Raw genomic sequence first — 26,970 nt, forward strand, 5'->3', positions numbered from 1 at the left:
GATTTAGCACAATTTTTTTAAAAAATTATGATATGAAACAAGAATACTATGAATAGACAGTCAGGTGTTTATAATCATTCATTTAATTTTCACTTTAATTAATTTGCGAATTTTGCTTTTAATTATTTTAATATTAATTAATAAATAATTGTGATGGATGGGCGAATTTTTGAAAAATATACTAAATTGGAACATTGTATACATTTACCGACTTAACACATTGAAATAAATTTAATAATAATAATACGAGAAAATAATTCAATCTCTTACATTAATTATGTTCAAAGTTTAATTAAGGGTTATTTTTATTTGCAAAGCGAATTATAAAATATCTAATTGAAGAAATTTTTTTATATTTCAATACACAAACTATATGAATACATAGGAGTGCACAACCTTTATCAATGTGGGGCTCTGCGTGTCCAAGTATTTAGACATGATGATGGCAAATATGATAATTTTAATGTAAACATCAGAGCTTCAGACAAAAAAAAAATCAGCTAACTTAATAAAATATTTGCAAGATAATAAATTATGTTAAATATTTATAACTTTTTTTATTAATTTCATTTTTTATTGATTTCATTTTTTTACTATTTTAATTTTTTTCTTCTGACTGATTATTTTTTTCCTTCTTTATCAGTCGACTTAGTTATATATTTGCATAAAATTAATGAAAACTCAGAACTGAAGAATAGTAAACTGATATTTTTCAAAATAAATCTATTTCCTTTTAATCAAAAAATGGATTTATTGAAAAAAAATATAAAGATGTTGCAAGAAAGGTTTTTATCACATCACATTACACAAAAGTGTATTTTAAAATAAATTAACTTCAATATCCGTGAGTAAAAGCAAAAAATAAAAAAACAGATAAATATTTTATTGAGCGACAGAAATTGTATGAGATCTAAAATGATTTCAAATAAAACAAACGCTTTATAGCTCAAAATAAGATTCACAATTCAATTGAAGTTAAGTATATTTTTAACTTTAAGCTATTTATATTTAATGAATCATGAGAGATTTTATGAATTTTAAATCTTACGACTGGTTTTTAGAGACTTTTAGCTACAAAAAATTACAAATAATGTTCGAAGACATAAATAGTTTGAAAACTCACGTTCGAATTTGCGCGTTTTGTCAAAACGTCGCGTGATAAGATAATGAAAAAGGCCCGATTCGATCAACGCAAGTAATTCGATGATCCATCGCAAGTTTGTTTGGATGAGTTCATCTCGCGTCATAGCGAATGCTCAAAAGATTGAACACTTTACAGAATTTATATCGAAATAAATATTTCCCCCCTGCTGTTTTTGAATAATTACGGTGTTTAAGCATATTCTGCAAAAATGATTTTCTGATACTTGTATTTTTGGAGGAGTTAAAGTTGACACGTTTCCAAAAAAGCGTGTTTGAGCAAAAGCTTCTAGAAACCATGTTTATAAAACTCGCCTCGTGGGTACCTCAGAAATTATTCATTTGATTTATATTTTTATTTCGTGATGTTACTTACAATCGGAATCCACATAGAATAGACTTTCGCTCAACGGACCGGTATTTTTCGAAGGATGATGAGCCGCTGGGGTTGCGGAGTTTTTATTTACGTCACCGATTCCTGCTGTTTAATTTTTAAGAAGCTTTTTTAAAAGTTACCAGAAACATCTTGAACTTTAATAATTTCTACGATTATTTCAAAATTCATTAAAAATGAATAGTTTTTGAACAGTCGGTGAAACTAGATTTTTAAACTTTAACGGATTTGAAATTTGATTTAACGGATTTAAAATTTTAAAATAAGTACTGCTTGTAATTTGAATCTCTTTTAACCGCCTAAACTTGACTAAAAGTTCAAATTACGAAAAATCATTTTTGCATATTACCATTAGCTTACACAATATAAGTACACAGTGTAAGCTACGGATGTAAAATGCTCAGAAAGCTTACACAATGTAAGCTTTCTGGAAAAGAAATATTGAAATTTAAGAAATGCAACACAATGCAAATAATTTTGATAAATTTTAAGGTGAGGTTTCCACTTAAGGCCTTCTAATTTATTATCATTATTATTATTATAGTTAGTATTTTTATAGTTATTATAATAGTAACTTTTATTATAGTAATTATTATAGTATATTATAGAGTCAGCATTATTATATATTGTTTTTGACTCCTGTATTTGATACTCAGGTTCAAAAACTAAGGTGTTTTTTTCCGTCTAGATCATTTGTAATGTATTATGGATTTAGTTATTTGTTAAAGCATTGAATGGTTGATGAAGTCATTAACATATAATTATACTGTTAAAAATATTCACCTTAGATTTTTTTTTAAAAAATGTTTGCATTTTTTTAAAACTGTTACCAATTGCAACACTGTTACCAAGAAGAATAATACCACTGAACTCACATGGTTGGGCCTAACCACGTAGTTGTCATTGGCGTTTTAACGTTACAGCTATTATGCTTGGTTTATTATCACGCTGAATCAGATTCAATAGAGTGCCTGCAAACGACGTCACACGTGTATGTCGAACCTGATTGGCTGCTGAATCGTAGCTAAAATAATTACCACGATATACCCACGCTTGACGTCGCTTGCAGGCATCAAATCGTACTACAAAAATATTTTTCAAGCTTATTATTATTAACTTTCATTGATTGAAATCTCAAAACCCATTTTCATTTGTTGCTGCGCTACTTGGAGCTATTAAAATGTTGATGTGATTCCTAACGTGTTAAGATAGTTTTAATCATCTTGACTGTCAAATTCATTATTTATAAAGTTTTTTAACACTAATAATATCAAGCACTGCTGATTACTTTTAAATCTTAATTAAAAAATCTTCGTATGTAATAATAATATTTTTTATTACATAATGTGTTAATAATACCATACGGATGTTTATTTCTATATAACTTTTCGTAATTCTTAAAAAAATATTTTTAAAAATCAGAAATATTTTTCAGTGTTTTGATAATCTAAACAATAACAATAATAATAGCAACGTACTTTAGCATAAATACACCAAAATTCTTTATCACTTAAACGGTTTTAAATTTACTCCAAATATTTTTACATTAAGATATTTCTTTTCATTATTTTTGTAGATGAAGATTTTTAAAATTAATTTAACTTTTACAAATAAAAAATTATTTTATTTTTTTATCGTTATTCTAATGCGGACATGGTTTACCATAGAAGTGTAAATTTAATCATTAAATAAAAGGTTAATAATAAGGGAGTTAACAAATATAGACCAATTTTTAGCAATCTAGCGACGAATTTCATAACACCTAACCACATTTTATATTCTATTTACAGATGAAATATCAAGAACACTTGAAACTAGAGAATGCAGACGATTAAATCACTAAACAATCAAAAATAGTGCGGCGCGATTACAGTTTTTCTTTCTATTGCACAGTTCATACTTAATTTTCTTTATTGAAGTTTTCAATTCAATATAATCGTTAACCAAAACCGGATGTGGAAAAATTTTATTGCGCTTGGATATCGGTCTTATTAAATTAACAATGTGTTTTTGATTTTATTTAAAGCAAATTAAGTTATACTGCTTGAAGTGCCATTTGTTTGATCTCTCATTGTTTGTTCAACTTTTTTTACTAATTATAGCTGCATATAAAGAGTTTAAAAATACCATTTAAAAAGAACGACGTTATTGATCATTCGTTTAAGTTAAAAGAGATTGTTAACTATTGTATCCGTTTGTGGATACAATATTATTCAACAAATAATTACATACGTTATTTGTTTTTGAATTGATGATTTTGGAAAACATTATATATATATATGTATATATTTATATTTCTGGAGCTCTAATTACAAACAAAAGTATAATTTGGCAATTTTTAACTATGAAAAACAGTTAAATAAAAACATTCCTACTAAGAAAGTCTGTTAGATTATAGGAATTATATTTGTTTGTACTAAAATATAAGATCTAAAATATAAGATCTAAAAAAAGTAGTTCGAACATTTTTTTATTCTTATTTAAAAATTTATCACTAATTGTTTTTGTAAATTAACGAAATTTCAGTAGTGAATAAGAACTAAATAACTGCAAATCCCTCTTTGAACTAAATAACTGTAAATAAAGGCAAATTTGAAAAATTCATTGTTTGGAAGTGAGCCGTGTTTGTAACATTTGACTTTTAACGCAGAAAAATATTGGCAAAATCACCAAAAATTCTGAAAGCTTTAGTTTTTAAATGCCAATCAGTCTATAAAATATATTTTAAAAAGCGTAATAGTTTGCAGGCCTGCTATTGTAATTGCAGAGAGTATCACTACTCAATAACAAAAGTTTTTTTGTATTTATTCTAAGCAATAAAATGCAATTTTTAAATCAATACACCAAACATGGAACTGCATCATTTTCAATCAATATCCCAAGCATCAAAAACGCAATTTAATGTCAATGCATCAAGCAAAGAAGCTCTATGTTCTAAGCCTAATTTAAACGTAACGTTTTGTTCAACGTAATTTTCAAAGAAGCGATACGTAATTTTGTGATAGATATTCGAAGCATCGAAACGTAATTTTTCTGACAGAAATCTCCAATTTTTTAGTCAGTGTTCTCATCATCGAAACGCAGTTATTAAACAATTATTCCAAGCATGTAACTCAATTTTAAATCAAAATTTCAAAAATCAAATTTAAATTTTCCCACCCATAATCCGTATTCGAAGCCGAAATGCAAGTTCAAAAACAATTTTCAAAATTCCACATTTTTAATTTTATTACTTAGAAACTACACAGTTTAAATTTAAAAAATATGATTATGAACTGAAAACAATGCACTCGTAGATCATTATTATATAGTTTAAAATTGTTATCAAATGACTATAAAAAATAATTAGTTAAAAAAAATTTAAATTAATAAATAAGTAAAAAAATAATTTAAATTAATGAGAAATAATAAAAAATTTATCAAAATATTGCGCATAGCCCAGGAAGATAAAGCATATATGAAACATAAAAACTATTACTATTATTAAAAAAATATATTAATTTTGCTTATTTCTCATTTTATAGATTTTAAATATGGTATATTAATTCTGTAAGGTGTTTCTTTAAAAAGTATTTTGCGATTTCTGGGACAAAAAATCTCAAAACTCGAATAATGATTAATTTTAAAACATCAATTCTAATGATACTTCTTTTTAAATATAAAAAATATTAGTTTTAAATTAGAATTAAGAAGATAATGTCTGTGTATTCTAAAACTTCTTAAGTTTATTTCAATGATCAATTTATTTTCAGTATTAAAAATTCAGATTACAATGAAGAAATAAATTTTCAATTGTGAAATTTTTTGATACCGGGAATTTGAAACTCGTTTCTCATTAAAAAAAAAAAAGAAAAAAAGAACGAAGAAAGAATTAACGCGCATTTAGCGAATGTGAAAGACTTTGAATGAGATTTAAATATTTGAAAATAAATTATAGGATTTTTTTAAATGTATAACAGATATTTTCTAAACATACACGCATTAAAATGTATCATATATAATCATAAACTTTATAAATGTGAAACTGTATAAATGTTAGACTTCAAAAATTCGAATATAAAATGTAAGATTTCATAAAATGCATCATGTATATTTAATAAAATTATACTTATATAAATATATCATATATATACGTATACCTTATAAATGTATTAGATTTTGAGTGAGATTTAAAAATTCAAAAATAAAATATATGATTTTATAAGATGTACCATGCATATTTTATAAACGTATACTTAAATAAATGTATCATATACTTTATATGATACATGCATTTAAGTATACTTTATAGTATACTTAATGTATACTTTATAGTATACTTTATAAATGTCAAATTTTGAATGAGATTTAAAAATTCAAAAATACAGGATTTTATAAAATATTTGATAAAATTCGTGATTTAAAATTGTGTTTAGAAAAATATATGTATATTTCAAAAAAAATTTATTCCTATTCATTAAGCATTAAAAATGAAAATTCGATCGTGCTGATTCACCAAATCCGTATTGTTTGAAATTTTTTAGACATTTAAGTATAAAAAGTAAAAACGCTATCTAAGCAAGAGAAACGGAAAGACTTTTATATATATATATGTTAACTGCATTCAGGAATTCCATCGAAGCAGTAAATTATATCACGTTTTGTCATATTACCTGTTTTGAGTGATTTGCTCCTACTTCCAGTAATAAATATGCAGGTATTGCACACCTACTTATGATGAAGTATAAACAGAATTTTCATTCATATTTCCTTTTTTAATAAGATAGCTAAACCCGGGGAGCAGTTTTATTGCTATAAAACTAAGTATATACTTTAATTTATCACAATTTTCACTCATAATTACAAGATTTTTTTTTCTCCGTAAAGCTTCGATTAGTTCTATTTTATTCAAAAGTTCTAAATGTAATTGCATTGAAAATTTATCTTCGGTAATATAAATTTTTTAAAAGACAAATTTTTTTTTATACTTTATTATTTATACTGAGTTAGAGATTATTCATTAATGTTTGATTTCGAAAGTGTTATTAGGAACAAAAGAGGAGGGAAAAAAAAGAAGTCTGAAAGCTTTAACTTAAGTGCTAGCCGTCTTAAGCCTAACACAGTATTGTGATTTCGCTTATAGGATGTTCGATTATCACCATTCTTAATGTACAGGATGTTCCTTAAGCATCGCCTTTATTTCATAAAAAATATTTTAAATAAAAAAAATAAAATAGCTCATTTTTATCTAAATAAATAAGAGAACTTTCTGAAAAGTTCTCTAATTGCGCCTTTTGAAAATTATAGTAGATAAATATGACAAACATGACGTACAAATACGATTTTTGGATATTAATAGAGTGTGACTATTACGTCATAAAATATCGATAATTTTTAAAAACATTACACTGATATGTAACAAATGCAATCCTAAGATATGTCGCTAGTACTATAGGTGGTAAGATATATTTTGGATATATACGATTATTGTAATATGTACTTTAGAATACTCTAATCATTATCCATTACAATAATTATAGAGTACAAAACTATCTGGATCATTGTAGACTGCTATAAATATTGGAGATTCAAGGCTTATTGAATAACATTTATCGAATATGCGATATTGTAGTGTCTGCTGAAAAAATTCAATGGTTTTATGAAATTGAATAATGAAAAAGTAATGCAAATAAGCTGCAGTCTTTATATATATATATATAAAGATTTTTTGACCCAATTTTGGGTTTACGACTACTAATGTTCAACTCCGTATCCTAGTAATTTTGAGCCGATACAGAAGACAAGGAAACTCCTGGATCAGTACCCCCTAGAGGTATTGATTTGTTATGGAAACACGGAGGACATTGCGACTCGACAGATTTAACGTGCATCAGTCACCATTTTCAACACCGGGAGTTTTTGGCCGACGTGGGATCGAACCCACGAACTCTTGGACATGGGCCCAGTGCTCTACCAACAGGGCTATCCCGCCCGAAATAAGCTGTGTTGTAAAAAATTGTGATAAACCGTTAAATTAAATGTTTTCTGATGACATATCTGATCGCGATATTAAAAATTCCTATATTTCCCAGCACTAGAGGAAAATTTAATCAAAAACAATAGTTTCTATCTTCGAAGGAAGGTGATGAACCGCTATTGGTGGTTTTAAATTCTGTTTAAATAAAATTTAAGAATAAATTTAACTTGAAAATACATCTACAAAACTAAACGTATGTGAAAAAAATATATAATTCAACGGGAAAAGATTTCTATTTTTGTATGTTTTCTAACTCTTTTCTACGAAGAGTTTCACCATCGCCCAATTATCTTTTTTTCTTTTCTTTTACTGCGCACTGTCCCTACCAGGGCCGTGATTTAAATATAAAATATTTTATTGCGTGTTTATCTTAATTATCACATGCATTCATGAGGTAATTGTAGATAATTTAGCTCCTTCCTAGAAGTTTTAGATATCGACGAAGACTCAACAGTGGAGATATCAATGATACCTCTCAATGTGATTTAAAATTTGTGTACGGATTGTTTCGAATAGACTACGCTTGATATATATTTTTAGACACTTTGTTAAAAAATGAAGACAAAACATTGATGCACATTGACAATATTATATTATCATTTTAAGTAAGGAAAAAAAACTGGTACCGGAATCTAATGAATCACAATTTGGGATGCCGGGTGTACAATTTCCCAAACGAAGTTTGATTACATTTTGAAAGTATTTCTATTAATTGTCAATTCCTACTTGTTTCCTCCAGCAAACAAACAAGTTTTAATGTTTCGTACACTCTATTCCATCAGTTGTGATTCATCAGATTTCGAAAGCGTTCTTGCTTTTTCTTTCCTTGAATATTTAGATGCAATACCCAATAAGTATATTTATTTAATCTTCATTATTTACAAATATTACTAAAACAATGTGCACCGAAAAGTCATTACATTACGACCACCCTCCATCTAGTTTTCATGGTTTCCTCTCGCCCAGGTTTTCATGGTTTCTCGCCCAGGAACAATGTTTTCATGGGGTACATTAGGGCCCATAATCCTCATAGAACAATCCCTGACGTCTGTAAGCTACTTAAACATAGTTGCAGACCAGGTTTACCCATGCATGGCAACAGTTTTTCCTGCAGGGGATGGTGCTTACCAACAGGATAATGGACCATGTCATAAGGTTCGAATCGTCGAGGAACATTCCAGTGACTTTCAAGTCACGTCTTGGTCCCCAAATTCACCTGATCTTAATCCAATAGAGCATTTGTGGTCCTACTTGGAAAACCAAATTCGTGCTGCCACGCTACCCCCTCGCAATGTGAGGGAATTGCAGGACCAGTTGGTGACGCTTGGTACCAGATACCTCAGACTACCTATCAGCACCTTGAGGAATCAATGCCACGGCTGGTGCTAGCAGTTTTGAGGACTAAAGGTGGTCCTAGATGCTATTAGCAGGATGGTCATAATGCAATGGCTCTTCGGTGTATATTAAAGATGGCAATGGGAACATACTATATATTATGAATAATTTATTAATGAAAACGTTTCTATAGTGTAAAAAAATTATTTTGAACAACATAATTTTATTTACAATTTACAGTCGCGCAGAAACAATACACTGCCTAACTACTTCTTTAGTTACCATGATTCCCTGTACCCTACATCGATTCTAAATACGAAAATACTCACTAACTTTTACTTATAAATTAAGTCAAACTTTAGCACGGCATTTTTTCGTGTAATAATAATAATTTTTCATAATAATAATAATTATAATTACTCATAATGAATGATAATCACGCATAATGAAAAATTTTGCACATCAAATTTTGGAACTGCAAATTATTGATTGAATGTATTGGCTAAGGACACGAAAACAGAAGATGGGTATGACATAGCAAACTCAATATAACGGCGTCACATAGAAACTATGTCTGATGCAAAAATAAAACGAAAATAAATAAATAAAAGTAAACGTAAATTAAAATTGCGAAAATTGACTGAATTACGCGTGTTGGAATTACTCTGAATAGATGTAACCCTGATGGGGAAGTGTCAGAAAAAAGAAACTTCAGTAACAAAATATATCTATAATCTTATTAACGCAATTTTAGGCTGGAAATAATCACAAATGTTTATTAAAAAATAAAAATAAATAAAGTAAATAATAAATCTATAATCTCATAAACGCAATTTTAAACTAGAAATAATTATAATCATAATTATCAATTAAAAAATAAAAATAAATAAAGTAAATAATAAATCTATAATCTCATAAACCCAATTTTAAACTAGAAATAATCCTAATCATAATTATCAATTAAAAAATAAAAATAACTAAAATAAATAAATCTATAATCTTATAAACGCAATTTTAGACTGAAAATAATAATAATCATCTATTAAAGAACTAAAAATAAATAAATAAATAAGTAAAGTATGATTAAGCAATTTTGCATTTTAGGATACTTCAGGTTTTATTAAGAGTAATAAACATTATTCTTTTTAATCATAACCATAATTAGATAAACTATCCCAATAGTATAGTGGTTAAGAAACGGTGCTGTCTTTGTGGTAAACCGGGGTTCGATCCCCGTCGAAAACTTATTCTATTCTATTCATAATTATCTATAAAAAAATAAAAATGAATAAAATAAGTAACAAATCTATAATCTTATTAAAGCAATTTTAGCCTGAAAATAATCATAATTTTCTATTAAAAATAAAAATAAATAAACAAATAAATAAATAAAGCATGATTAAGCAATTTGAATTTTAGGATGCTTCGATGTTGTTGTCGTTAATTTACGTCGCACTAGAGCCGCACAATGGGCTATTGGCGACGGTCTGGGAAACATCCCGGAGGATGATCCGAAGACATGCCATCACNTTTTTAATCATAACCATAATTAGATAAACTATCACAATAGTATAGTGGTTAAGAAACAGTGCTGGCTTTGTGGTAAACTGGGGTTCGATCCCCGTCGAAAACTTATTCTATTCTAAGCATAATTATCTATAAAAAATTAAAAATGAAGAAAATAAATAACAAATCTATAATCCTATTAAAGCAATTTTAGCCTGAAAATAATCATAATTTTATATTAAAAATAAAAATAAATAAATAAATAAAGCATGATTAAGCAATTTGAATTTTACTATGTTTCGATGTTGTTGTTGTTAATTTACGTCGCACTAGAGCCGCACAATGGGCTATTGGCGACGGTCTGGGAAACATCCCGGAGGATGATCCGAAGACATGCCATCACAATTTTGATCCTCTGCNTACGGAGTTGAACATTAGTAGTCGTAAATCCATGAAATTGGGTCGGCTGTTCAACGACGGTTATAAAATAAAATACTGCACACCCTCGGTCTCTACGCAGGCTGATCCAAGTGATCGCCCACCCGCACACTGACCGTAGCCAGAGATGCTTGACTTCGGTGATTTGCTGAGAACCGTGTCTTAACGATCAGTCCACTGCGGGACAAATAAAATAAATAAGTAAATAAATAAAGCATGAGGAAGCAATTTGAATTTTAAGATTTCTCGAGCTTTATCAAAAGTCCTACACATTATCCTATTTAATCATAACCGTAATTAAATAAACTACCACGATAGTTCAGTGGTCTAGAAACTGTGCTGTCTTTGTGATAGACTGCGGATTCGATCCCCGTCAGGGACTTGCAGAATAGCACACTTAATCAGGGTATACTATGTTGTTTAGTAAGTAAAAGTGGCTGCTGTACCATCGTGTTATTGATCATGAAACTGTGAAGCCTTAACCGCTATGACCTCTTTGGCCTACCACTGGCTGCTGTTGGACTGTTTCTATATTTAAATACCAATTGTTTTTCTTGATGAAAAATACCTATATGCATTATTATACTCATAACATCATTTCGATATAAATTATACTTTGTAATAATATAAAGTATCCATTTAAAAAGGCGTATATATACAATCTGAAAATTTATTTTAAAATTTTCGAAATTCATCAAAAATCGTGCTCGTTATCATATTTAAATATTAATAATTTTTGAATTAAAAAAAGCAATCTACCGTTATATTTAAATAACCATGATGAAAATTTAGCATTTAAAATAAATAAATAAACAAACAAAACGTCACTCACCTTGTTCTGAATAACTTTGATGCGTTATCCACAGCAAACACAAAATCCAAACAATGTATATCTTCTTAATAAAACACATTTTTGCCATGAAACACACACACACACAAGTAAACACAACTTTTTAGACACACACACGAAAGAAAAAAGGAGAGATAATCCTTATTCTGTGGTTTCACATCGCGCAAAAAGAACAGAGATCACCACAATTTTGACCATACAGCAAAGAGTGATGTAAAGCATGAATTATTTTTTCTTGTTTTGTTTCAGGTAGTTGTCTTCTTTATCTCGCTTTACATTCAAACAATGAAAGACCGTGATTGCGGCGGATACCGCAAAAAGATAATGTATGAGCAGAAGAGAGGGCGCTGGTTGAAAAAATTTGATCAGGTAGATTGTGATTTGACAAACACTTGTTTACTTCTGTTAGAGATAATTAGATTTTGACGGCTATTACGTTACTGTTTTGAATATTCGGGAGCATTTATCATTGTTTATTTAAGATTTGAAATTTGAAGGCATTTTTATTAATAGATATAATTTAGAAAGTCTTATTTTTGTAAATCTACTATAGTTTGGTACTTAAATATTAAAATTATTATATTTTTGAGTAGATCTGTGAAATGATCTGTAAAATTAATAGTAAGATTTTGAATAAATTTGTAAATGTACTGTAAGATTAATATTCAAAATTTAATATTTATAATGATTAAATTATGACAGCTGATATGCCATTTTTTTAAACATTTCTCATTGGTTAAGAGTTAAAATTTGTAGGCATTTGAGTACAAGAGTAATGAGAGAAATTGTGAAAGCTATTGCTATTGTGATTTGCTATTACAAACAAATAAAATCATTTATTTTTTTTACTCGCAATTATTTGTTATTAATAAATTTATCGTTAAATTTTTTTTGAAAAATGTAATAGTGGAAGCTATTTTTCATTCAAAATACATATTAAATCATTTTTAAATCCACTTAGTATTAAAATAAATATGAAAAGAAAATATTAGAAGAAATGACATAACAATAGTCTCTAAAAAAAGTAATACATGTATACTTTTGACAAAAAAAAAAAACTAATTTATTGTCTATTAACTTAAAATAAAACGAATATAGTTTTAAAGTTAAATTATCAAAATAAGCAAATGTTATATTTGTAAGTTAGGAATTAAAATTTATATACTTTCTAATAAGTATTAAAAATTAAGTATTTTTCATCAAATACAATTAAGTAAGTCTAATCTTTGAAAAAAAAAAACTTTCTGCTAAATGTTAGCTTAAAATAATACGTCCATTTTTTCATAGTAATAATTAATCAATAGGATTTTTTAAATCTTTAAGAAGAAACGAAGAAATATTTTATTCGTTTTAATTTATAATAGAAAACTAATACTATATGAAAATAAAAATTGAAAATACAAGTGTTAACTTTATACCTCGATTTAAAGCCAGAAAATTTTGTTAGAATGTATTAATAGTTATAGTAATAGGTATTTATAGCTATAGTTAATTATAGTAATAGTTAAAAGTACTTATACTTGTTAAAATTTACATTTTGATATGTAAAGATATATACATACATATTTCTTGCTATTTTTAAAACTTAAATTAAGTATTAAATTCATAATCATGGAGCTAACATGCTAAATACAAAGTTAAACTTTGTCAAATTCCCCATACATTTTACTATTTAAAAATCGTTGAAAGAAAGCAAACTTCGTAAAATTTCACAAACATTTTACAACTGAAAAACTGTATTTGGAAGCAAATTTTGTCATTTTCCACAAACTTTTACAAGTAAAAATTGTTCTTCCAATTCCACCTTGTCAAATTCCACAAAAATTTTACAATTAAAAAAATCATTCCCCGAATTCAAACTTATCAAATTCTATGAAAAAAATTTCTGACAAATTGTTCTTCGAAAGAAAACTTCTTTAAAATTCCGAAATCATTTATAACTGAAAAACCGTTCTTCGAAAGCAAATTTCGTCGATTTTCAAAATAAATTTCACAATTGAAAAATCTTTCTTCAAAATCAAACTTCATGAAATTCCACAAGCATTTTAAAACTGAAAAACCGTTTTTTAACTGCACATTTTGTCAATATCCACAAAGATTTTGCAGTCGAAAAATTTATCTTCCAACGCTAAATTTGTCAAATTCCACAAAACATTTTAGCAATTGAAAGATCTAATCTTGACATCATATGCATTTAAATTCACTTCATTTCATACATCAACACCAACGAAAAATTCCTGGTGACACTTTCTACACCCATCACTAACACAATAAAAGTTGGAGAGTAAATGATTACGAAGGCCTCTGAGTTTAGATTACTAGAATCATCCACTCAATCAGAATAAATGAGAAGGAAGTCTTGCCTTCACATTGAAGAAGGAAATGAAAATTTTCTTTTATTAGACTCTAACAAACGGTTCATCATAATGAAGTCCTCGTTTGGTAAAGATGACTAAAGTCCTTTTCTTTCTTTCTTTTATTTGCTTGATTTCATTATTCGGTCACTGCCGCCATATTCTGAGACATGAGCCTCTTAGCCTCTCTGTTAGTCACGTTTGGAATACGAAATATTTTTTTTTCTACGATTTTACTACGAAATCTAAGATACATAGAGGTTTTCCTCACTCCTATGACATTCAGATCAGTTGCGGATTACGCGCTATAGTCCCTATAGGGTAAACACGCTATAGGGTAACACGTATAGGAATTACACGCTATAGGGTAAAGGTTAAAATTAATGGATTAATGGACACGATATCCGGAATGCATGATATATGCATCGACAGTAAATAGGTTCTCTTCCCTCAAATGATGTTGGTATCAGTGACGGATTTAATGCATTATTGTTCAGAATATAAATCCACAATGATCGGAAGAGAGCCGCGATGGCTCAGGGATTAGGTGAACCGAGTTCGAATCCCAGCGATGGCTGGTCGATACGTATTCCGCATCATTCTTGCACCGACCACAATGCTGATGGGAAATATCATCAGTGGTAGATGGATCACGGGTTAGAGCTCCTTGCCGTCAGGCTAACCCGTGCGAGGTTCTCGTGGTTTTCCTCTTCATGCAACGCAAATGCTGGTTTAAAGCAAAAAAGTCCTCCATGAAGATAAATTTCTCCCAATATTTGGATCCAGGAGTTCCCTTGTCTTCTGGATTAGGTTCAAAATTATAAGGTTGCGTAGTTGAACATTAGTAGTTGTAAGCCCAAAAATAGGGTCTGCTGTTTAACTACGATATATAAAAATATAAAAATGACCAGAAGAGACCCAAAAAATGGGTCTGCTGTTTAACTACAATATAAAAATGACCAGAAGAGATACATATACCTCTATGCTAATTGCATATGTGCTGACGCATATTTATTCCATGCACTGTCGTCCCTATAGAAATATTTATTTTGAGTGAAAACGGAATTTATGACGCAATGTATCATATTAAGAAGTGAGTTCGGGCTCACTTTTGGAGATCCAAGTTCTCCTGAGCCTGAAGAAATTTAATCTGAGCCAACCCAAGCTTGACATACTTAGGATTACTTAAAGCCCGAATCCGCCTGGCATATGCGATGGATAAAGCCAACTTTTAAGCAGCAAGTATTTAAGTTGAATTCATAAGATTAGTTAAAAATATATAGAAAACATGGGGAGAAAATTAAGATTTTTTTCAAGGAAAAGGAGAAAAATTATTAAAGTAAAATATTTTTGAAAAATATTTAAAAATTTATTAAATTCCAACAAAAAAATGTAAAACAGAATAAATAAAAAACCAGAAAACGAAAAAGGAAAAAATATTAACTTGTCATCAGCTCTAGCGATTATAGCAGCTAAAAAAAGAGTGCTTTCTAATATTACACTATTATAGCCATAGCAAAATATATCAATACAATAGTGGCACGAGCACCAAAAACTTAAAACGAAAATAGAACAAATTAAGCAAAAAATGCAAAATAGAAATTCAAGAAAAACACGGAAAATTTAATAAATAAAGCGAGTGGCAAATTCATATGTGATTACACTTACCGGCATCTTTCAAAAATGATTTATTTTTTTTATTTTATTGAAATTACATACATTTGCTGACTTGTGTGCTCAATATAGGCTTATAAGTCATTGTCAAGTAGAAAATACAGATAGAACAATTCAGAGAAAGACATCACAAAGAATACATCCAGGGTTACGGCGGGATTCGAACCCGCTACCTCCACGCTTAACAGAGCGTTTGGACCGGCGATACCGCTCGGCCAGGGAGGCCCGCAAAAATGATTTAAAATATTTTCGTAACTTGTTTGCTTGATTACAAAATATGAAAATAGAAGCGTAAATAGAGGTAGGTGAGATCATTTAACGGCGCATTCTTACTGAAGAACAGAAGCGTGTTTGATCTGTTATTTTAGTTAGTATTTGTTTCATTAAATGTTAATAATATCTTTAAAATTATCAATATTAAAAAATTTTTAATTAAAATTAAATTCTCTTAATTATAAGCTTTTAATTATCCAGTATATTATTATTACAAGTATTAATAATATTGTACTGGATTAATATTTCATCCAGATTCGGACTAATTCAAGGAAACTAATCAGGCAAAATTGTTGCGAAATTTTTTTAAAATTATTTTCAAATGAGGCCGATAAGTGTGAGAATAAATTCGCTACACGCGTAATATATTATATTTTCTATTTTTTTTCCCCTTCATATTTTTTTATTTCGCATTTTTTGCTTAATCTGTTCGATTTTCTTTCTTCAATTTTCGAATTCCAATTTTTTTTAAATATTCTCATATTCTCTAAATATTATTTCATTTTTTATAATCTGATATTATATTATATTATATTATATATTTTCTTATATATATATATACATTGAGCACTTTCTTTGAAAGATTACTATCGTATTTCATATTAGAGTTAACATTGAGAAATCGGTAATATGAAACACGTGCGTCTAAAAAATTACTTATCAAATTGTCAGTATTTGTTTGATAATGTTGTATATTTCTTCGAGACAAAAACTATAAAATATATCATCATTCTTAGAAAACTTGAAACAATGCTTTTATTGGAGGTTCAGAGAAAAATAAAATATGCGAGATTAAGTTTTTAATCTTGTAAGAATGAAAGATATCCAAGAGTTATTTATCATAGACATGTTTACTTTCTTTTATTTTATGTCAAAAATGGTTTTATTCCTGAAAGTGGAAATAAAGCAAAGATTAGAAAGCAAAAACTCCGAACATCATAAATCTTACTTGGAATTTCATTTATATAAGTATAAAACTTTAAGGCAAATGTAAACAATAATTTTTTCTTCCCTCTGAAATAATAATATATTGAAATTCAAATTTGGTTGAATTAAATGTGAAATCAAGGGGAAAGGTAAGGTTTATGCCCGTTTTTCAGAAAAAAATGATTATTGGATCCCCACCTGTTGCATTTTGAGGGATTACTAAGATTTGACAAATAAATAACAGGTTTTCCCAGCGAGTGATTACACAGTGAAGATGGACAGCACTCTGAAATGAAAACTTTTTTCTCAACGAGCTAAATTGTTATAGTGATTGTTGTATTGTTCATGGCTTTCAGCCTCGAAGCTTTTACCTTTTTCATCTTTATTTGTGAAATCACGAAGTAATTTTCCTCAGGAGTTTTGGAAATAAGAAAGAAAAATAAGGGTAATGCAATCATGCCATAGAAAAAAGTAAAAATAATTATGAACTATTTGCTGCAATTGCAGCGCCATTGGCTGAATCGCTGCACCAATAAGAAATCAGAGTTATGAACAGTTAGAGGAACAACTGCAGCGCCAATCGCTTGAAGTATTACAATTTCAATTTATAAGTACCAATAAAATATTAAAAATAGTGAAAGATTAATTGAATTTATCTGATAAAATAGCATCGCTACCAAAAAAGTGGGCTAGATGTCTAAATTTTGGAGTCTTTCATCAGCACTTCTGCTTTGAAAATATTATTGTGGTTTGTTTCAGAGCATTTTTGTGTTTTTTTGTAAAATTGTGTGTTAAGTGTGCTAAAAGTTTCAGCGAGGGTCTTTAATTTAAAATTTCTATGTATATCTTTGTTCCGAATTATATATGGGGCTCTACACATTTTTCTTATGAATTTATTTTGGAAGGCATTACGTTTTTTAGCATTTATTTTGCTGTAATTGCACCAGGCAGGGTGACGCATAAATAATTATAGGTTTGACGTATGTGAGATATATGTATCGTTTGTTTCTAGGTGACAAATCGGAGTAAGGAACCAGTAGACATTTTAATTTATTGTATATTCCAGTGGCTTCAGCTATTATTTTCTTATGATCATTCCAGCTTAGATTTTTATTTACTGTAAGATTTTTACGAAAATTATCTCTTTCTGACTGAGGTAAAGTTGCAGAAAAATGTGTATAGTATAGCAGATTAATTCCGTAAATTCTGCTTCCTTGGCAATGTCTAAAATTACTATTAAATATCATTTTATTTAAAGAACTTCGATTAACACAAGTAAATTTTATGTTTTACAATCGGACAAGTTTCAAGCTCTGCTGTTATACGATTTTTAATTTATGACATCTTCGACCTATACTCTGCACTGCATACATATTACATGCACACACTTTGACATATCACATCCCCTTCCTACCATGGTCAAGCACCTAGTCCCCTTTTTGGGGCTATATCTGTTTGAAGTTCATGGTTGGAATATGTCACTCAATTTTGACCTTCAGCGCCTGAGCTCCAGACTTCCACACCGCAACCAACAAAAGTATTTTCAGTATACGACAGATTTACCGTGCACCTTGCTATGTATACAAGCGAGTGGTTTTGTCGACTGCCAGGATCGAACTTGCTGCTCCCAGCTCACCAACCAGCGGAGCGAGCAACGTCTTAACCACCTGTTCTAGCGGAGCGATTACACTCTTTGACATTTCAATCTTTGCATCAAACAATAGATTTATTAGACTTCTTTCTGGCATAAATATGATTGATTTTGAGGAAAGTATACCCATATACTGTATCTTTTTTTTGTATATAAACTTCGATCTAACTATAAAATGACGAAATATTACTACTGAAATTTGATGGCATTTCAAATCGCAGTCAATTTACAAATGAAAAAAAAAAATTTTTTTTGAAAGTGGAAAATAAGTCCGTTTGGAAAGTGATATAAGTCCTTTTGGAAAATGATATAGGTCCGAGACTTTAAGGGTAAATGCTTGATTGAATTTAAAAATATTGGCAAAGACTGTTCAATTTGGTTGATGTTCTTAATACTGTAATTTAATGAAATATCGAAATAAGAGACGGATCATTTACATTCGGAAAAGATTATTTAAATAAATAAATAAACGAATTTTTATTTCCAAATGCACTTATTCCACTTTAATTAAAAAAACGACTTATATAAAGTAATGTGTACAAGATTACTACTTGGATTCAGTACAGCGGTTATAAAATTGGAAGAGATAGATACTGCACATCCATATAGCAAAATGCTCTTCTTACTTCTACGGCTTAGCCTTAAGGATTGAGAATTTCATTGCAACCCATATGACCGAAATTGCTATCGTGTGGGAAAATTTCTGTATCATGATCTGCTGCAGAATAATCGCAGTAGCCAACGAGAAACTAAAAGAAAAATAGATCAAAGAAGGGAACACATTCGAAGGGTGCAACTCGTAGCAACGCCTGGAAAAACCTCTACGTTTTTTACAACTCCTACGCAGGCCGACTGTTGTCAGCGAGATCGATCACAATTCAGAAATATTCCCCATCGTATGAATCTATGAGCGCTTTGATACTTTGAATTTTACTTCTACTTGGATCAACGTTTTACTTTAAACAAGTATTTCTATTAAGGCAGGAATAGCCTGGTAGGTAGAGCTCTGGGCACATGTCCAAGAGGTCGTAGGTTCGATCCCCGCCAGCCGAAGACTCCCCGTGTATAGTTAGTTAATGGTGACTGGTGCATGTTAAATCCGTCGGATCACAAAGTCTCAATGTTCTCATAACAAATTATACCTCTGGGGGTACTGATACAGGAATTTCCTTGTTTTCTGGATTGGGTTCAAACTTACAAGGCTACGGAGTTGAAGATTGGTTGTCGTAAATCCAAAATTGTGTCAGCTGTTCAGCGACGTTTATTAAAAGAAGCACTTCTATTTATTGTAACTGTTTTATCTGAAAGTTACTTTAATGTCATATAATAATGACTGTGAAAAACTGCATTCAAATAGGCTCAGAAATAGCTGTTTCGTCGTAATTTAATGATTTGATGACTAACTTGCAAGTTCACCTAGTTGGTGAACCCAATCATTAAATTATGTTAAAATAGTTATTTCTGAACCTACTTGAAAATATCGACAATAATTATGATATGAAGTGAAATTAACCAATAACTGAAACAATTTAGGAAAATAAATGTATCAGTTTAAGGGTGCAGAGACACTAGATTCATAATAAGAAACGTTCTTTATAGTAGCGTGAAATGACATTCTATCAATGGTGATGAATCAATTTATTACCACAGTATTAGAAGACACATATTTTGCTAATGACATTGTTTTATTTGCCAACAAGTTTAAATATCTGCAATTCAAGAAAGCTGTTTTGGAAAAATATTCAAGAAACGTTGGATTGGAAATGAATAAAAATAAAACAAAAACTATGATAATAAATAGTAAAACATAGCGTGTAATCAAAATTGAAAGTGGTGAAAGTGTTTACATGAATATATTAACAATTTTTGAATTTATGTAGTAATGCATCACATACATATATATATATTTTTTTTCTAGAGATATATTGTAAATTAAGGTATTTAAATGAATAAGAATTGGAAGCTCCTTTAACGTAATCTATAAACATGAATTTGACACCCTAATAAAAAACAAATATTGTCCTTGGAATTATGCAAATAACGCATATCGTTATAAGAAACACTTTATTGTTTTATTTATTTATTCTAATGCTGTGTCAATGAACTTTACTCTCTTCTTTCCATGTCAATGGTATCTATTGTAAAATTTTTTCCCCATCTGTCATAAATATGACAAACATTATCACCAATTTTCTTCATTATAAAATTTCTTGAAAATAGATCCTTATTTCAATATCTTTTGTTTTTTGTACATTTATCCGTTGGTGATAAGTTCGAGCAAGAGAATTAAGATTGCTTGACATACCTTCATAAGCATAGATACAATGATAAATACTTATCAAAATTATTCGTATGTTTCGCAATTGATAGAATATCAAATATAATTGGAATACACACAGGAGCAACAGCATAATTTTTAGAAAAATACTGAAAATGGCACTGTTTAAATCCTAGATTGTAGCAATCAGTTCCGTTAACAAAGTATCAGGTATAAATCATTTCCAAATATTTTTAATAAAGCTGAACAACGCGTACCGTTCTTTACCAAAAAAACAAACAAAAGAGAGCTCAAGGAATGTGATAGAGCTCTTAAACTGCAATTGTTTTCCATTGGAAAAATATTAAGTACTCGATGAGTAGCTTCTAGTCTACCACAAACTGTGTTAGCCGTTTGGAAAAATTATGTTAAACTGCAACAACATTTTTCCAATAATTCTCTGAAAACATGCCCTTAAATTCAATTCAAAAGCTTGCTCAAAAGTTTCAGGATTAAAACTAAGCCTTCTGGAACTTTTTGTGTATGATTAAGAACTTTTTCTTGATGTTCTTGCATACCTAGCAGATTTATCCGTTGATCTCAATTAACGTGGTTTGATCCCAGCTGAAGCCTACGAATTAACTCGTCAAAGTGCATGTAATGGACAGGGTTAGTGATGACGTAGATCATGACGTCGACAATTATCCCCTCCCTCTCAGTGTTCCAAATGTTGTCTTGAACTAAATACTTAATGTGTCGTTTCCCATTAAATGTAAAGGGCTGTATTTTTCCCGTCAAATTTTTATAACTAAATAGCACATTTAATTGCATTAAAGAGCAATTAAGTGGTAGAAAATAATCAACAGCATCATATATTTTTAGCTCAAAAATAATTGAAATCCGAAAAAAATTAGGAAACGGTTATTACTTTCGGTTTTAAAGGATTGTTCCGACTTATTACAGAACTGCGATTTCTGTATAAATTATAATTCGATTCAATAATATTTGATTAAACGATAGATATTGGTGAAACTCTAGCATTGTTCCTAATACTTTTTATCATGAATTAAAATATGTATTTCATTTCTTTATTGAGGAATTTATTTAATTTTTGAGAAATTTTTATCCTATCTTAAATAAAAAGAAATTTTTAATGCAAAATTTATAATGCAAAGCATTAGGATCGTATCTAATACTGTACAAAGTAATCTCAACGAACTTGAAATAAGACTTGCATTATTTGAAGTATTTCGTTATTGTATGTATGTGTCGAATTTATTTTAAGCGAACACAACTGTTTTTGAAATATTAATTTGTATTTTCACTAAAACGTTCATTATTTCCTAAGTTAAAAATGAAACGTTGCAATTACTTTTATTTTATTAATTTTTGCTTATTTTATTACTATATAACTTTTATATATTAAAAAAATTATATTGATCTTTTTTTCCTCATAAAATGTTTTACGCTATGATAATGCCAATTTAATGGTTCCTTCAAAAAAAAAATTAAAAAAAAAAAAACATGAGACATTAAGTTTATACATTATTTGAATATCTTAAACCTTCTCTGAAATTATAATTGTGAAACATTATCAACTTTCAAAATAAGACTATAATTTTCAAAATAAGACTGTCTGAGATTATGTATTTTACGTATGTATGTTACGTATATATGCTACGTACATATACTTTACGTATGAAGTATCCAGGATCCTGAAGACGATAAAAAGGAAAAGTTACATGCATTTTGAGAGACACTGTCACAAAGTTTTGGTTATTGTAATGATCTTTAATCTGGAACTAGACAATCGTTATTCTGCAGGTCTGATTCTTGTGCGTTGAAGGTTAATATATATAAAAAAAAATTAATATTAGCTATATAAAGCGAAAACGAAAGAAAATTAATTATAGTCATTAATTAATAGCTCTCACACACAATAAATATGATTAATTAATAATGCTGATAATCAATAATGTTTTTCTTTCGAAGAGATTAGATATTGTTACACCGGGTTAGTTATATCACTCGTGTTTTTGAATTGATTACAATGGGTCAATAGAATTAAATTTTTTCCTTCCCATTTATATTAGCTTGCAACCTTTAATATTTCTCAACTTCCTTTCCTCAAAGGTTTGAAAAATGTATGTTACATTTGTAAAAAATTTATCCCATTAAAAAATAATTATAAAATGGATATTCACGCTGTCTTTAGCTGTTAAAGAACTTATTATAAATAGCTTCAACAACCTGTAAAAATATTCTTACTAAGTTGGAAAAAATAATAACCATTTTTGCCTCTCAAAAAACTTACCGATGTAAGAAAATATCCGGTTAAATAAAAGTATCCGGATAAAGAAAAAAAATCCGGATCAAGAAAATATCCGGATAAATAAAAAAAAATCAATTTTTCGCTATCTTTGTAAAACTTTATAATCATAATTGAAAGATGTTCCTAATAAAAGTTATTCTAAAAATTTTCATTAGTAGGTAAAACAAATTTTAATTAATTAGAAGCATAAATCGTTTGAGGTATCCATTTATTTTTCTAATTATGTATCTTCGTTGACTTAATTTACGTTACCTTAATTGCGGTAATAAACAATTGGAAGTTGCAACCATTTTATTAAGTAAACAATTAAATCTTATCGCAATGTTATGGGATATGATGTTTTTTCAATCAAGAAGTTTTTTAATTACAGTATTTATCACGACCTGTTTGAAAAAAAAAATAATTAAAGATTTTAGTAACATCAATAACATGTTTACCACGAACAATTCAATTTCTATTTATATTTTATAGACGGTAGCAATCAAACCAAAAAAAGTAACCGAAGAATAATAAGATAAAAATATCCTAACGATGACAAAGAACAACTTAATAATCGATGCCTGGTGAATATCTTTTATAATATTTTAGACAATTTCAGCGCAATCAAAGAGAGAAATAAAAGCACACAGTTATAAACAATTGTAAGTCTTAAACATTTTTTTAAGTAAGCCAATTCAATGTAATTAAGATATTTTGCTATAAAAGGTATTTTCAACCAACAAGTTTTGTAATTACAGTATTTATTAAACACAATTTTTTTAAAAAAATATAGCAATATCAATCTAATCAATTCCCTTCTTGTTTACGTTTTGCAGTCAATGGCGACCCAAAGAAAGAAAAAGTAACCAAAGAAAGAAAAAGTAACCAAAGAATAATAAAATAAAAACATCAGAAAGATGACTAAAATTAATAATTGATATTTTTTTTTATAATTAATTCAAGTATTCTTAATAAAAAATTTCATTGCAAACTATTGATTCATCCGAAAAAAAAGAGATAATAAAATTTCAAAACATAATAAAAGTAACCTAGGGACGACAAAAATGAAATCAATGTTGGTTAACTGTAATGTTTTAATAATTTTATGTTTCACAATTGTTAGTAACTGTAACAATAAGAGCCAAAATCCAATTTGCGTAATAATGGGACCCGAAAATAATGGGAATTAGTCTCCTCCCAATTATAAACTCGCAAATTTCGTCACAATCTATCTCGAGAATCTTTCTTGAGAAAAAAAAAAAGTAGGGAGATTTCCGCATTGTGATCTGAGGCAGAATATATCGCCAAGTCTTGGCAACCTACGGGCAGCGGCCCGCGAATGCTGTATCAATGAANAAAAAAAAAAAAAAAAAAAAAAAAAAAAAAAAAAAAAACAAATGAGGACCAACTCGAAAGGTATAACTTGAAGTCAATCCCGGGCAAACGTCTACATGTTTCTTTTTAAAAAAAAATAGCAAATTTAAAATCCAACTGGCACCTTCTCGATTATAGTTGGCAGGATCAGATCATATTCAACCTACGAAATTACCCAATATCAAGATTTTTTTATTCTTATTCATTTTACTCACACCGCAGGCAGATAATTAATCACCGCAGCGCAAGTTTTTCGAATAGTAGCACTTCTCAACAGACGATGCTGACATTAAACATTTAGGAAAATAAGAATCTAGTATATTTATAATTTTTAATAAATGTGGTAGATATTTAAAAGCGAAATTAGCAATGACTTTTTTCTAGTATCCATTCTAACAAACAATGTAAGAATAATCTTATTTTCTTAACGTTATATCAACCAATAATTTATGACTTAATTTATAAATTTCTATTGAAGCGTCTTTCGGGCTATAAATTGTGATTAAGCACGCGTTAGTGCATGATGTTACAGTAGTACATGATGAGGGAGTCTCTTACAAGAAACGCCTACTTTCTACTCGAAGCATTACTCGGAATTGCGAGAAGCATAATGATTGACTTTACCTTAATGGTAAAACTGGGGAACAAATTTTTTGTTGCATTATACAAATACTGATCGCGTCTAACTCAAGTATGGGAATTTCAAATCTGAACTGATGATGCAATATCTTTTCAAAGTGCATTTTTAATCTAGTTTTTGTACAGAAATACAATTTGAAAAAACGTTATAAATAACTGGAATTATGGCTTAACCCTTTCGCGCCGACTGTCACAAATATGTGCCAGCATAAAACCGTATCAACCGGGGTAAAAAGATAAAACTGGTAATCAAAGTAATTTATTAGCAGTTTATTTGTGGGCGGAGTTATAATTGTTTGATTTATTTAATTCACCATTACTTTGTAGAAAATAAAACTATTTAGTTATACTTTGAACTAACATTGATTATATATATGATTTAACAAACAATAATTAAAGTAAAAACAAAGTAAGTCAGTAAAATTAGCAACGACTACATTTAAGTTACCGTTTTTTATTTAATTACATCCTGATTCTGATTTGGTATGAATTCTTTTCTGAATCATCCGTCCCCAAGGGGCTAAATGTTGAGACAAACTGTTCGGGGAGTAAGAACATATCATTAGGATTAAAATTGCACTTTAAATCATGCCTAGAAATGTCGTAGTATGCGGTTAAGGACGATTCCCTAACATGAACTGCTCAGAAGCTCACGAAATAGCAGTAAAAACAAGTAATTGGCAGGCTCCCCTAGCGGCGTAGGATGAATTTCTCTTGCATGGGTTCCTGCGCAATTTTAATAAAGATGATGCGCCCTAACTACCATAGAAGTCTGTCGCAATTCCCTTTTATGTAAAACAATTTTAATCTTCTACAGTTCGACAAAAAATGTCAATTAAAAAATAAATAAAAATACAATTCACAACAAAATTAAGTAAATTGAGATCGCGATACGACGATAACAGGTTACCCATTGGCAAAATGGTTGCTGTCTAATTTTTTTGGGAAAAGAAACTTTCTTGTATTTTCGTCTTGGACATCTTTAACTGTTAATCCTGAACTGTTGATCCTGAAATGTTCTATACACAATTTCACAGACATATTTAAATGCAGCCCCAACACATCCTGTGTAAATTCTTTTCATGACTGAATAAACATTGAACAGCCGATCGAGATCAATATTTAGATTTTCGGATTGGTACAATGGTGTTTGATGAAGATTGTAAGCTGCATCATACACCCGTTTCAGATTCACAAGTACATATATGAAGTATGATTTGAAAGTTAGACTTTTTTTTTCTTCCAATTTTACATGAATAGTGAATTTTATACTGCGTGGAAGACAGTCTACGGTCTTTTTCAAGTTAATAAGTACATTGATAATGAATCCTTTAATCCCTAACTGGTGATCAACACCCAATTCGAGTATTTACATGAAAGGGGTTCGGAGAGTCACCATTTGCTCTTTGTAAGGGTTCAATTCTCTCAACCACTTTGGTACTTTGAGAGGGACGGGCTTCACGCTATCGTTTGCGAATGGAATCCTTTCGTTTTTCCGTTTGTGTGAAAAGATTAGGATATTCCCGTCTACGTTCTTTGGCTATGGCTTTTTCAACCTCGGTAAGTTTAGACCTTGGCATTGTTATTTTTCTTGCTTCAACTCTAGCTTTTGGAACAGTGTTAATCAGTTAGGCCCTCTTTATTTGTAATATTCACCTAAATTAGTATTGAAAACGATCCAGTTTGAACTGCATGTTGCAATTTCTGATTCTTAATTAAAACAATAAAAACAAAAATATCGCTCAAATGACGAAATTCTCTTTTATTCACAACTCAAGAAGTATTTATGGGATCTCGCTGGTCCCATATCTCAAAAATTAACTCACCAACT

The 26,970-nt window shown here is 29.2% G+C and overlaps 1 protein-coding gene across 1 annotated transcript in view; it reads right to left on the reverse strand.

Annotated features, from left to right (window-relative positions):
- Positions 1–12,022, reverse strand: part of LOC107436578 (adhesion G protein-coupled receptor L3) — a 60,541-nt gene extending 48,519 nt beyond the window's left edge. The window contains exon 1 of the mRNA XM_043053991.2: positions 11,662–12,022. Coding sequence (XP_042909925.1) covers positions 11,662–11,749 — 88 coding nt within the window. The 5' untranslated portion in view covers positions 11,750–12,022. The remainder of the gene's footprint in view (positions 1–11,661) is intronic.
- Between the last annotated feature and the right edge of the window lie 14,948 nt (positions 12,023–26,970).

This window comes from Parasteatoda tepidariorum, chromosome 1 (genome assembly GCF_043381705.1).
Source record: "Parasteatoda tepidariorum isolate YZ-2023 chromosome 1, CAS_Ptep_4.0, whole genome shotgun sequence".
Lineage (NCBI taxonomy): Eukaryota > Metazoa > Arthropoda > Arachnida > Araneae > Theridiidae > Parasteatoda > Parasteatoda tepidariorum.